The sequence below is a fragment of the Doryrhamphus excisus genome, chromosome 16, assembly GCF_030265055.1.
Source record: "Doryrhamphus excisus isolate RoL2022-K1 chromosome 16, RoL_Dexc_1.0, whole genome shotgun sequence".
Taxonomy (NCBI): Eukaryota; Metazoa; Chordata; class Actinopteri; order Syngnathiformes; family Syngnathidae; genus Doryrhamphus; species Doryrhamphus excisus.
In genome coordinates this window covers 13,519,597-13,531,510 of record NC_080481.1, presented here as the reverse complement: position 1 = coordinate 13,531,510, position 11,914 = coordinate 13,519,597, and the positions used below count along the sequence as shown (strand labels likewise).

The 11,914-nt window shown below is 44.0% G+C and overlaps 2 protein-coding genes across 6 annotated transcripts; both read left to right on the top strand.

The window, feature by feature from the left end:
* The first annotated feature begins 22 nt into the window (after positions 1 to 22).
* Positions 23 to 5,868, top strand: LOC131104694 (aquaporin AQPAe.a). Of its 5 annotated transcripts, none has more exons than XM_058052172.1 (8): positions 23 to 163; positions 483 to 578; positions 2,574 to 2,974; positions 3,123 to 3,314; positions 3,408 to 3,569; positions 4,708 to 4,872; positions 4,970 to 5,050; positions 5,242 to 5,868. In XM_058052172.1, the coding sequence occupies exons 3-8, from the start codon at positions 2,846 to 2,848 to the stop codon at positions 5,455 to 5,457; spliced, it is 945 nt and encodes a 314-aa protein (XP_057908155.1). In that variant the 5' UTR covers positions 23 to 163; positions 483 to 578; positions 2,574 to 2,845; the 3' UTR covers positions 5,458 to 5,868. The 5 variants fall into 5 exon arrangements, with proteins under 5 accessions (XP_057908155.1, XP_057908152.1, XP_057908154.1 ...); XM_058052169.1 differs by having other exon boundaries at positions 3,120 to 3,314; XM_058052171.1 differs by having other exon boundaries at positions 34 to 160; positions 3,120 to 3,314.
* A 2,539-nt stretch (positions 5,869 to 8,407) lies between these two features.
* On the top strand, positions 8,408 to 11,212 carry LOC131104695 (lens fiber major intrinsic protein-like). The gene is made up of 4 exons (XM_058052175.1): positions 8,408 to 9,078; positions 9,143 to 9,307; positions 9,386 to 9,466; positions 9,951 to 11,212. Exons 1-4 carry the CDS (start codon positions 8,719 to 8,721, stop codon positions 10,134 to 10,136), a joined length of 792 nt encoding a protein of 263 aa, XP_057908158.1. The 5' UTR covers positions 8,408 to 8,718; the 3' UTR covers positions 10,137 to 11,212.
* The last annotated feature ends 702 nt before the right edge of the window (positions 11,213 to 11,914 follow it).

Below are 11,914 nucleotides of genomic sequence, written 5' to 3'. Positions count from 1 at the left end.
AATTTGTCACACACATCATATCCAAAATGGCGGCGACATCGACGTATGATTAAGCGTCCAATGTGGCGTCAAAAAGTACATTATTGGCAGGTTCAAACCGTGGTAATTTTACATGAGTACCAACTAGGGCAGTTTCTCACCAACTCCAGCAGATGGCACCGTGGTAATAAGAGCTTTTTACTTTTTTCCAACGAATTACCGTAGCGATTCAGTCAATAGTGAACTAGCTTAATGTGTATGAATACAATTTTGTGTCATAGCTTTTCCAAATGTATCTCCTGTATGACTCTCATGTTGGTTACCAAGGCCAAAAAAGTCCAGAAATAAGTTAAAAAATGAAACGTTCTCAAAATGAAATTGTTAATTACAAAAAGAATCCACCGTGAGAGTGCATCCAGTTGTGTTAAACCTAGCTAACATGTCACATGACGTCACACCTGCTTCAAACCGTATATTTTTCCTAAAATAACAATGATGTGAAGTGTTTGCAGATCTTGGAGCACCTTCCTGGAGGCTCCTGTCGGAGGCACATGCTTCTCGGGAGGCGCTGCCATCACTTCCAGCTGCTTTGCACTCAAGTAGGACCCCCTCTCTTACTTTAATGGTCTTCCCTCATATACACACACAAACAATATATATCACATAAAACATCTCACCCCCTTTCTCGCCCTCATATTCCAGAGCTGGCACTTTGTGTGTGTGTGTGTGTGTGTGTGTGTGTGTGTGTGTGTGTGTGTGTGTGAAAGTGTGAAAGTGTGTTAGTGTCAGCACTTTGGGTGGAAGGGGGGGGATGAAAACTCCCCACGCTAGCGGGTTCCAATGAGTTGCCCTCACCCCACCCTGCCCATCCGCCGCCCTGACTGGCCCACTGCACACATTTCAGCTTAGTTTCACAAAAGGGGGATAACAGTTTAACAGTTGTGATGCTAAGATGTGGCTAATCCACCTCATAATGGGCCATCCCCCCCCCCCCCCTGCCAATGACCAGTTCATTCTGGACCCCTGATGCCCCGGAAGGTCCAAGTCCAAACACCCCACAAATGTGGACACTAATGTAAAGAGCATCGTCTCCATCTTGCAATGTCTGCTATCACTAAAAAGCAAAACAAAACAGAGAACCCTTGTGTATTTTTTCAAGGCGAATAAGGTGTTTGTTTGTTTGATATTAAAGATGAAAAAACAGAAAAGCATGTCCAGATGCAGCAGCACAATAGACGCCATGACAACAGCGTCATGAAAGGATTGGTCTCCTTGGAGATCAGAAGGGTACTGCACGAGTAATTTGGAGAAATGATGGAAATGGATGTTGTGGAGAGGTAGCGGATTTGGACTGTGGGTTAAAGCTGGCGTTTACACGAGGCCGTAGCACTCAATAAATGAGATATTGTGAATACCGTATTATAATGGATGCTACCAAATGAATGTTATTGTTTCTTAGTCTAAAAAAACATAAACATTACATAAAACAAGGTTTTGCATCAGCTATCAGGATCAATGCTATCAATGTAGTTTTCGTCCAGGTCACGGAACTCTGGACTAGCTCTACACCCTTGCAAGGGTACTGGAACTTTAACTTTAACTTAACTCACATTGCAGCTGTTAAAGTGCCTGACTCCAGATCCAGAGGTGCTTGGTTCAATTCCTGATTGTAGCTCAAATGACTGATTTGCTATGTTTTACCGTATTTCCACAGCATTTCAGTCCAGCTTCAGCTTGAGTGAGTTACTGAATGATTTGCATTTTGCATAAAAAAGTGGGAACCTGTTGCATTTGTTCCTCAAAGCATTTAACGTGTCAGTGTTGTGCACTGCTCGTGTTACCGCTAGTATTACTACAACTACTACAGTATATACTACAGCTACTGCAAGGTCGGGAAGTGACAAAACATGATATCACACACATTGTCGTGTGTTTATGGAACTGATTTGTTTAGACTAACGATATCTCAGTACGTAGCAGCCTTTGTCTGAACTCCACACCTGAGCTATTCCCCAGTGGAAGGGGGGTACTGTCATGCCAACCACAGATTTAGCCTCAAGGAAACATATCCACTAGAAAGGCAAAATTATAAAATAAATATCACAAATTCAATACCCGGGCGGCACTGCGGTTGAGTGGTTAGCGCGCAGACCTCACAGCTAGAGACCAGGGTTCAATTCCACTCTCGGCCATCTCTGTGTGGAGTTTGCATGTTCTCCCCGTGCATGCGTGGGTTTTCTCCGGGTACTCCGGTTTCCTCCCACATTCCAAAAACATGCTAGGTTAATTGGTGACTCCAAATTGTCCATAGGAATGAATGTGGGTGTGAATGGTTGTTTGTCTATATGTGCCCTGTGATTGGCCGGCGACCAGTCCAGGGTGTACCCCGCCTCTCGCCCGAAGACAGCTGGGATAGGCTCCAGCACCCACCGCGACCCTCGTGAGGAAAAGTGAAAATGAATGAATGAACTTTGATATGGACCATTTGAAAATAAACAACACGTGGTGTCTTTGCAACCAAATGTATGTTATTGTAATGATTGCATACGTTTACAATTGGACTTATACAATTGACCCCCCCCGGTGTAATTCAGGAACACTGCGTACAAGACTCTGAAGAGGACACAATCACTCCACATCGAAGCTCCTTAAAGAAATTGCTCAAGGTCACCAACACGCACTGGAAGGAAGTTGTCAAAAACTACTACACACGCACACACACACAGTCCGAGCTTTAATGGCCATGATGACTAATATGCGCACTTTACAGACTGAGCTTTGTGATAAGGAGAAGAGATGAGGGCGGAGGGGTGGGGGGGGCAGTGTGGGAGGAGGCTTCGCTCATCAAAGGAGTGCTCAGACTCTAATGACGGATGGAGTAACGACCCCGAACGCCTCACAGCCTGACAGGCGGACGGCACAAGCAAAAAAGACAGGCGCCCCTCCTGAGCGCACCTTAACGAGACACTGTGGGTGTGAAATGACGTGGCGTGAGGTGAGCATCTTTATTACTTATTTACCGTCTTATATTGTTTCACTTTCAAGCGTTAACGCTTCAACTTAATTAAAGCGTTCTCGTTAACCTCAGTATGCATTGAGCTAAGCACACCCCTGCTTTGTTTGTGCGTGCTTGCTCCGAGGAGCTGCGTAGCCGTCAGTTCTGGCGGGCCATGATGGCGGAGCTGCTCGGCACATTGGTGCTGGTGAGTGCTGTGTTGGGTGCAAGTGTGCCGGGCCCTGGAGAGTTCCCAGGGGGACCCCTGTACCCAGCGGTGGCAGTCGGCGTAGTGGTTGTTGCACTGGGACACTGTTTTGGGGAAATAAGCGGAGCGCAGGTTTTGGAGTCGACTTTATTATTATTATTTTTTTGTTGGTGACCTTTGACCTGTGAATGTGAACGTATGTGCATGTGTCTGCTGCCTTCCCAGGTGAACCCTGCTGTCACTCTGTCCCTGCTGGCCACACGGAGGCTGGATGTCCTCAGGGCCTTTGTCTATATCACCGCCCAGTGTTTGGGGGCTTCTTTGGGGGCCGGGGCCCTCTACTTGGCTCTACCCCTAAAAAGCACTGCAGACTACTTTGTCAACAGGGTTTGTTCTCACACAACATTCTGTAGAACCTTGAACATGTTATTTACTGTGACAATGCTTTAGGTAGGGGCGGCACGGCGGTCTAGTGGTTAGCACGCCGACCTCACAGCTAGGAGACCAGGGTTCAATTCCACCCTCGGCCATCTCTGTGTGGAGTTTGCATGTTCTCCCCGTGTATGCGTGGGTTTTCTCCGGGAACTCCGGTTTCCTCCCACATTCCAAAAACATGCTAGGTTCATTGGCAACTCTAAATTGTCCATAGGTATGAATGTGAGTGTGAATGGTTGTTTGTCTATACTATGTGCCCTGTGATTGGCTGGCAACCAGTCCAGGGTGTACCCCGCCTCTCGCCCGAAGACAGCTGGGATAGGCTCCAGCACCCCCGCGACCCTCGTTAGGAAAAAGCGGTAGAAAATGAATGAATGAATGCTTTAGGTAACCACGGTATAAAACTAAAATAAAACTAAAATAAAGCAAAATTGGCTCATTAACTGTCATCCAAGTGTAGAAATATGTTAACTACTTACCAAGTACTCGTATAACTTTAAAGCATTGGAAAAGGCTCTTATAACATCGAGGAGTTAACCTTGCCAAGAAACTCAACCCGTGGTTTTTGAATGCAACAGTTTTTGGATGATTCAATTTCCATTATGATACGGTTTTGGACATAGCAAACTACCATAGTCCATTTACCCTGTACTGTATCGAACCATGGAATCCAACCTTATTGGAGCCATCTAGACATGAAATAAGCATACAGTTGCCTTTGCATTTGTATTACCCAATATAGTAAATATAATAAGATAAGATATGACTTTATTCGTCCCTCAGTGGGGAAATTTGCAAGGAAATAAGCCATTTAAGACAGTTTACCTTGCAGGGGAGCAGAATTAATATCAGGCAGGAAGTGATGTTGGGGTTCAGAGTTGAGTTTTAGCTTGTTGTGGGCTCCACCCGCAACAGTAACTTGTGTTATTGTTATGATCTTCATGATTATTCATTCATTCATTTTCAACTGCTTATACTCACGAGGGTCGCCGGGGGTGCTGGAGCCTATCCCAGTTGATATGACTTAAGAAGTATTTGAGTTCGGAGGTTCCTTTTTATGTACTCTTTCCTCCTCATACCTTAAACTCAGGTGCCCATTGAGTTGAATGCAGCTCAGGCCCTCGGCATTGAGGTCTTATGCACCTTCCAGTTGGTCTTCACCATCTTCTCAGTGGAGGACCAGCGACGAAGGGAAAGCCCAGAACCGGGAAATCTGGCTATTGGCCTGGCACACACTGCTGGAGTGATGATAGGGGTGAGATGCTGTTATCAAAGATGCTATCATCTGTTCTATTAACTGTAACTGTGACTTCGGCCATTTTGATAATTTGTCGCTGTTGTTTACCTGGTAGGCACGGTTCTCTGGTGCCAGTATGAACCCTGCACGATCTCTGGGTCCGGCCATTATCACAGGATTCTGGGAAAACCATTGGGTGAGTGGTAGAAAAATGTGTTACATTTGTACTATTACTATTACTCATAGAATTATTCGTTATTCGCATCTTATTCGCAACACCATATAATGTCTTGGTCAGTAGCCTTCCTTGTGTTCGTGGATCAGGAGACAATCTTTATGGAGGACATCTTGAACAAAACACAAATATTTGCTCGTGTCCGCCTCCAGGTGTACTGGATCGGACCGGTTCTCGGGGCAATGCTAGCCGGCGTCTCCCATGAGTTCTTCTTTGCGCAAAGCGCCCCCCGCCAGAAGCTGGTGGCGTGTCTGACCTGTAAGGACATTGAGATCGTAGAGGCGACCAGCATGACCGGCTCGTCTCTGTCCACCGTCACCCAGAACGCCACCAGAGGAAAGCAGGTCCACAAACAAGACAACACCTGAGCTTAGCGCTCCGTGTGATTGATGCTACCTCTTATTCGTGTTAGTAACGACGGTGCCAACGTTGTGCGATTGTTTATATTTGCACATCATTAGAATACATGTTGAAATACTCATTGAAATCCTGCCACGTACAATCCTACGTTTGCTGTGTTTTTTTTTTGTTTTTTTGTTAGCATCCTGATGCTTTGAAATGCTAAGGGGTCTCAATGATGCTCTTAGTTGCTGCTCATTAGTCTTTGTCTCTTCTCTGAAGCTTTTTGTTTCAATCAAATAGATCATACCACACTAATGCCTCCATGGACCCAAACTCATTCAATGAAAATAATCCTCCTGTGTTGTTTATGAATATTGGATAGGAATAATTTGCCTTGTCTTAATGTCATACTCAGGAGTTGTGTGTTCGAATAAATAACCAACAGTATAATCTTATGGATTGATGTTGTTATTTTATGTCATTCTTTACTTCCTGACTTGAGATCTCATTGGAATTCATATGATGAGCTCCAATCAGACGTCTACCAAGTCAACTGACCAGCTAACATCTTATAAGACACTGAAAATAAACATATTCTACATTAAAAAAAAACATAAATCAGCTAGACACTATAACCCGCACAGAAAGCTTTCTAGATCTTCCAGATTCTGCACCTTTTTCTGCAGTTTTTCTATTGACTTCCTGCTTCCTACCCAAACGGTCTGTTTAATTTACTCCACCCACCAGTCCACTGTGATTGGTCACACTCTCAAGCGCTCCCGAGAACTTCCAGATATGAATGTACACGTTTACTGAGTGCAGGCAATCTGAAGTCCATAAAAGGAAGTCCGGATTGCATTGATGTCAGTAGAAGTTGGTGTTACAAAAAAAGTGTAGATCCATCGAAAACATTCGGATCTCACTTCCAAATACGCAAACGTCATTATCTGACGCTTTGGCATCGTTTAACACAACATTTACAGCAGGGGTCTCAAACACGCGGCCCGCGGGCCAAATGTGGCCCGCAGGACACTAGTTTGAGGCCCCTGCCTTGATATGAAAGTTTAATGTTAGTGCGGCCCGCGCAAGTTTGATATGGATGCTGTATGGTATCATGTACCCAGAAAAAATTATTACGTTTGATTAATGTTCATGTTAAAGGTTAAATAACTGTTAATAGTTATCCTCCCTATCCGTGTGGAAGTGGTAAGTTTTTGGCTATTTAAGTTTAAAGGAAATAACTTGAAGGCTACCGTTTAGGTCGCTAGCTCTCTAGTTTGCGAGTTAGCATGTGTCTCAAGACCCTGCAGTTGCGCAATATGTTGTAAATAAAAAGAGTATAAATGTGACTATAGTCGTGTTTTGTCATGTCTACAGGGCTCTAATAATGCTTTGTTCATTTTAATCTGAAAAAAATAATTTGTCTACCCACCAACTATATGTGGTTTCTTAAGTTTTTATTATTTGCCGTTTTATTATTATTATTATATTTATTTATGACTGATTGATTGATCTTCTTTATTCTTGATTTGTTTATTTATTTTTTATCTTATTTTGTGCAGAAAAATAAAAATTAAGATATTCAGAAAATCGGAACCAAAGCACTGAAAAAGTTTGTATATTTTTCTGTTTTTAATAAATTCGTTTTTTTTGGAAAACGGCCCAGCCTTGCCCAGACCCTAGCTCCAGTGGCCCCCATGTAAATTGAGTTTGAGACCCCTGATTTACAGTATAGGTCAGAAAAGTGGAAAAAGTATAATGGGAGTCATCTATGGAAGTATTGCATAAACAAGCAACTCTCTATATTTATACTCAATGGCAACGGCCCGATGTGGACTGCAGGCCGCATACTGAAGACCACTAGTCTCTGGTGGTTCTGGAGACACGTGTATAAGTTCATTTGTCATTGTAATTATCATACATGTATCAAATTGCTTAAATCTATAGAGAAATCCCAGAAACAAAACAATACCTTGTATTTATATTTATTGTATGTATTAAAATTTCAATAAACAAGACCACACTATAGGTTTACTGTAGGTTTGATCTATAGTAAACCATCACACACACACACACACACACACATAAACACACAACACAATAACCACATTGCTGCCAGCATTTTACATTGTGTGTCTTCTTTCCATAAAAGCGAGTTGAAATGGCAAACTCAGCGTTCTGCATTCAACTGCATTCACCCCCCCCCCCCCCCTCCCTCCAGCAGAAAGAGGGCTCTGGACCGGTCAGCGCCATGGCCCCCTTGTGCTGTGCGCTAACCCCAGCATGGGCACCATTGCGCCTCTGACCGCCCCCCCTCCCCCCTGCAGAACCATCACGACTCAAGCAACATTTTGTGCAAAAATTGTGTCACTGAATTTTGTGAAATTATTTCCGAAATTAATTTAGTTATTTATAAGTTTTATTCTTTATTCGGAAAATGTCATTTTTATATGTGTGTCTTGTCCGTGTTCTGTGCACAACGCTTATGCCTGCTCAACACAATAGTTTCACAGGGTCAGGCTTTTCTGTGTATAGGTCACTACAGCGCTGTTAGCTTTGGGCTCTTCCGTCTGGGGGGGGGGGGCCTCAACTGTATTATGTGCATGTGTGTGTGTGTGTCTGTCAGCGTTTGTGTTGCCTGATTGTCACAGTTATGATAAGTCAACACATGACATAAACCCCTAAGGAAATCGACTCCTGTGGGCTGCAGCTGCTCTTGAGTCTTGTTGTCGTTTCTTCCAAGAAAAAAAATAAATAAAGTTTTGTTTTTTTTCTGTTCTGGTTTTTTCCTCACAGAGACAAGCACACTCCCTTTTGACGCTTGTCTATAACAGTGGGGGTTACATTTGTTTGATTTAGGACGTCCACCCATGCGCCCCCCCCCGACCCCCCACCCTCCCTCGTCCCTTCAGTAGGGGGGATTATGGCGTCATTTAGGGGGCCCCCCGGGGGGTGTATTATAAAGCCCCTGACTGGCCCTCTCTGCTCCGTCAGAGCTCAAGGTTTATCGGACACCGTACCACTCGATTCCCCTCAAATATCCTGAAAACGGTTGACGCCCACTTGAATTCTCCCCACACCTATGTCTTTACAGCAGGTGGACGCAGGTGGCAAGCCGGCACAGCAGCATCGCACCACTTGTTGAAGATCCCTAAGAGTGGATTTTTTCCGATTCCGCTTTTCAATTTTTTGACTTGACTTGAGGAGGAACCGAAAGAGGTTCAAACCTCGTTTCATTGCTGTGTTCTTCTTCTTCTGGTGGAGATCCTAAGCTAAAAATCGCGACAATGTGGGAGTTCCGATCTATGAGTTTTTGGCGGGCGGTTTTTGCAGAGTTCTTCGGGACTATGTTTTTTGTATTTTTCGGCATGGGCGCCGCCCTACGTTGGAGCGCCGGGCCTCATCATGTTCTACATGTGGCCTTGTGTTTCGGACTGGCGGCCGCCACTCTCATTCAATCCATCGGGCACATCAGCGGCGGCCATATTAACCCGGCCGTTACTTTCGCATATTTAGTCGGGGCACAGCTGTCTCTTTTCCGCGCTTTCTTCTACATTATCGCGCAGTGTCTTGGCGCTGTTGCCGGGGCTGCTGTGCTGTACGGCGTCACGCCTGGCAACATGAGAGGCAACATGGCATTGAACACGGTAAAAAGACAACATGCACGACATGAAAACTTTTTTCCTGAAATCTGTTTTTTTCCGTACACAGCTGCAGCCTGGCATCAGTCTGGGAATGGCCACCACCGTGGAGGTCTTCCTGACCATACAGCTCGTCGTGTGTATCTTCGCTGTGACGGACGAGAGGAGAAATGGACGCCTGGGTTCCGCCGCCCTCTCGATCGGCTTCTCCATCACCATCGGGCACCTCATGGGGGTGAGGCGAATAAAAAAAAACATGGAGATGAGCTGGTCCTCATGTAGCATGTAGCTCACATTTGTAGTGTGTTCTCAGATGTACTACACAGGTGCTGGCATGAACCCTGCCAGGTCTTTCGCACCCGCCGTGCTCTTCAGAAACTTCATCAACCATTGGGTGAGATGTTTTCTTCTTCTCGTCAACGTCTTACGAATGCTGGAGCCTATCCCAGCTGTCTTTGAGCGAGAGGTGGGGTACACCCTTGGACTGGTCGCCAGCCAATCACAGGGCACATATAGACAAACAACCATTCACACTCACATTCATACCTATGGACAATTTTGGAGTCGCTAATTAACCTAGCATGTTTTTTTGGAATGTGGGAGGAAACTGGAAACTGGGAATGGTTTAGAAAATAGATAATAAAAAATAAATATTTTTAAAAATATTTTTTATATTATTATTATTATTTTTTATTTTATTATATTATATTTTATACATATTAAAAAATAAAAAAAGAAATAAATAGAGAAAAGAATAGACAACCCACGCATGCACGTGGAGAACATGCAAACTCCACACATAGATGTCAGAGGGGTGGAATCGAACCCTGGTCTCCAAGCTCACTTTACACTCACTTTACATGATTTATTTCTTTCAGGTTTACTGGGTCGGACCCATGATCGGTGCGGCCGTGGGCGCTCTCCTGTACGACTTCATGCTCTTTCCACGTATGAGGGGTCTCTCTGAACGCCTTGCCACCCTGAAGGGCACTCAGCCCCCGGAGAGGGAGAACCAGCAGGACACCCGCGGGGAGCCCATCGAGCTCAAGACACAAGCCTTGTAAAACACACGTGAGGGACAAGACCCTGCACCGTTGCTCCCCCCCACCCCCATGAAACCTTCACTCACAGATAAAGACTAAGAACACAACAGTCAGGTCCACAACAAGACCCCCCTTTCCCCTTTCCCAGACCGTACTTGGTGATAAAGGCTGCTTCTGTAATGTAGAGGAACATGCAAACTGGCTGAGAGGTTTTGGGAGTGGGTGGTGTTGGAATTGGGTAGGGGTAGGATGCAGGGTTAAAGGTCATTGTAGGTTTGTTTTCTGGTTAGACCAGTGAAGATGGTTGCCTTTATTATGCATCACATTTATAATCTCCATTTTTTTTTTTTTAGTTTTATTTTCATTTCTGCACTTCAGATGCAAGACGTGGATGTATGATTCAATTTGACCAGGATTTTTCAAATACATTTTATCTGTGTGGGTCTGTGTGTGTGTGTGAGAGTGAGAGCATTGTTGGTTACATGAGAGTAAATGTGTGTGTGTGTGTCTTTGCAAGAGTGCATGTGTGTGTGTGTGTGTGTGTGTGAGATGACGATTGCTGATGCAGTATTTTTTTTTTCATTGCAGCTCTACTGTTTTGTACCAATCACCTTTTTTGTCATCATTGTTTTTAAGACACGACCATCCCCCCGCTCACTGTGATATTTGCTATGATATGGAATTTTTACATAAACCATCGCTTTTTTTTTCTTCTTCTTGTGAGCCAACGCAAGCAAACAACAAAACGCTGAATTAAACTTGAGGTCGGTTCATTCGAGACCAGCTGTTGGCGGCTTCAGATTGAGGCTATTGCTATTATTTCATCCCCGTACTGGGATTTAAAAAAAAAAACGGTTTCAATAAAATTTCAGTTGTCATAAATATGCAAATATGATACCCGGGTTTGAGTTATTTTTTTCCCTTTAAGCAGGGCTATCAGCTAGGTTTTTATTGGCAATATACAAATTACAAATACAACAGAAAAAAATGATATGATTAAAACATTGGCGTTTATGAGCCTAATATAAATATGTTTTTTCATAACTTACATTGCACTAGTTTTAGCCTTTTTATAGTATTAAAAGTACCAACATGGACACTGCATACTTTGATTTATTATGATTTACCAGCTCTCTGTGACATCAAAGTGAGCCAGACTTCCTTATATGGGCATTCCCTGTGTAAAAGCTGATTGGGACCAATCACAATTAAGTAATCGGGCCAGAGGCGGGACAAAGGTGGAATATATTAAATCAGACAGTTTTGGAAATCTTATATAAATACAGCTGGAATAGGTGCAGATGCTGGAAGATCTAGAAAGCTTTCTGTATGGGTTATCGTGAACAAACAACTCAATACAAAGGAACAATAATGAGCATAATAATTCCCGTTTGCCATGATCGTGTATCGCAATGGGGGCGCTCGAGCGCAATGTAAAGAATCCCGCCCTCTTCCTGTTCGGCACATGCAAGCCACGCCCCACATAATTCGCTCTCTTTTTCTGCGCGCGCACACACACACTCGAGATGTGGCTGTGCACGAGCCGTGAGTAAGCACAACTCTCTCTTTTTTTCTCGTATTTGTGAACAATATAGAAATTTTTTTAATGTACCAACTGTGAAATGAACCTCAATGGGAAACACATGCTAGCCAGTAGTGGTGTATTTATATTTTTTGGTTAAAAAAGGTGTAATTTGGAGTCAAACATCGTAGGATAATGTAGCATTAGCGTAGGATAAATTAGCACGAGTTGGTGCACTTTACACTTCAGCCAGTAGATGGCGATGAGAGCCCACTTA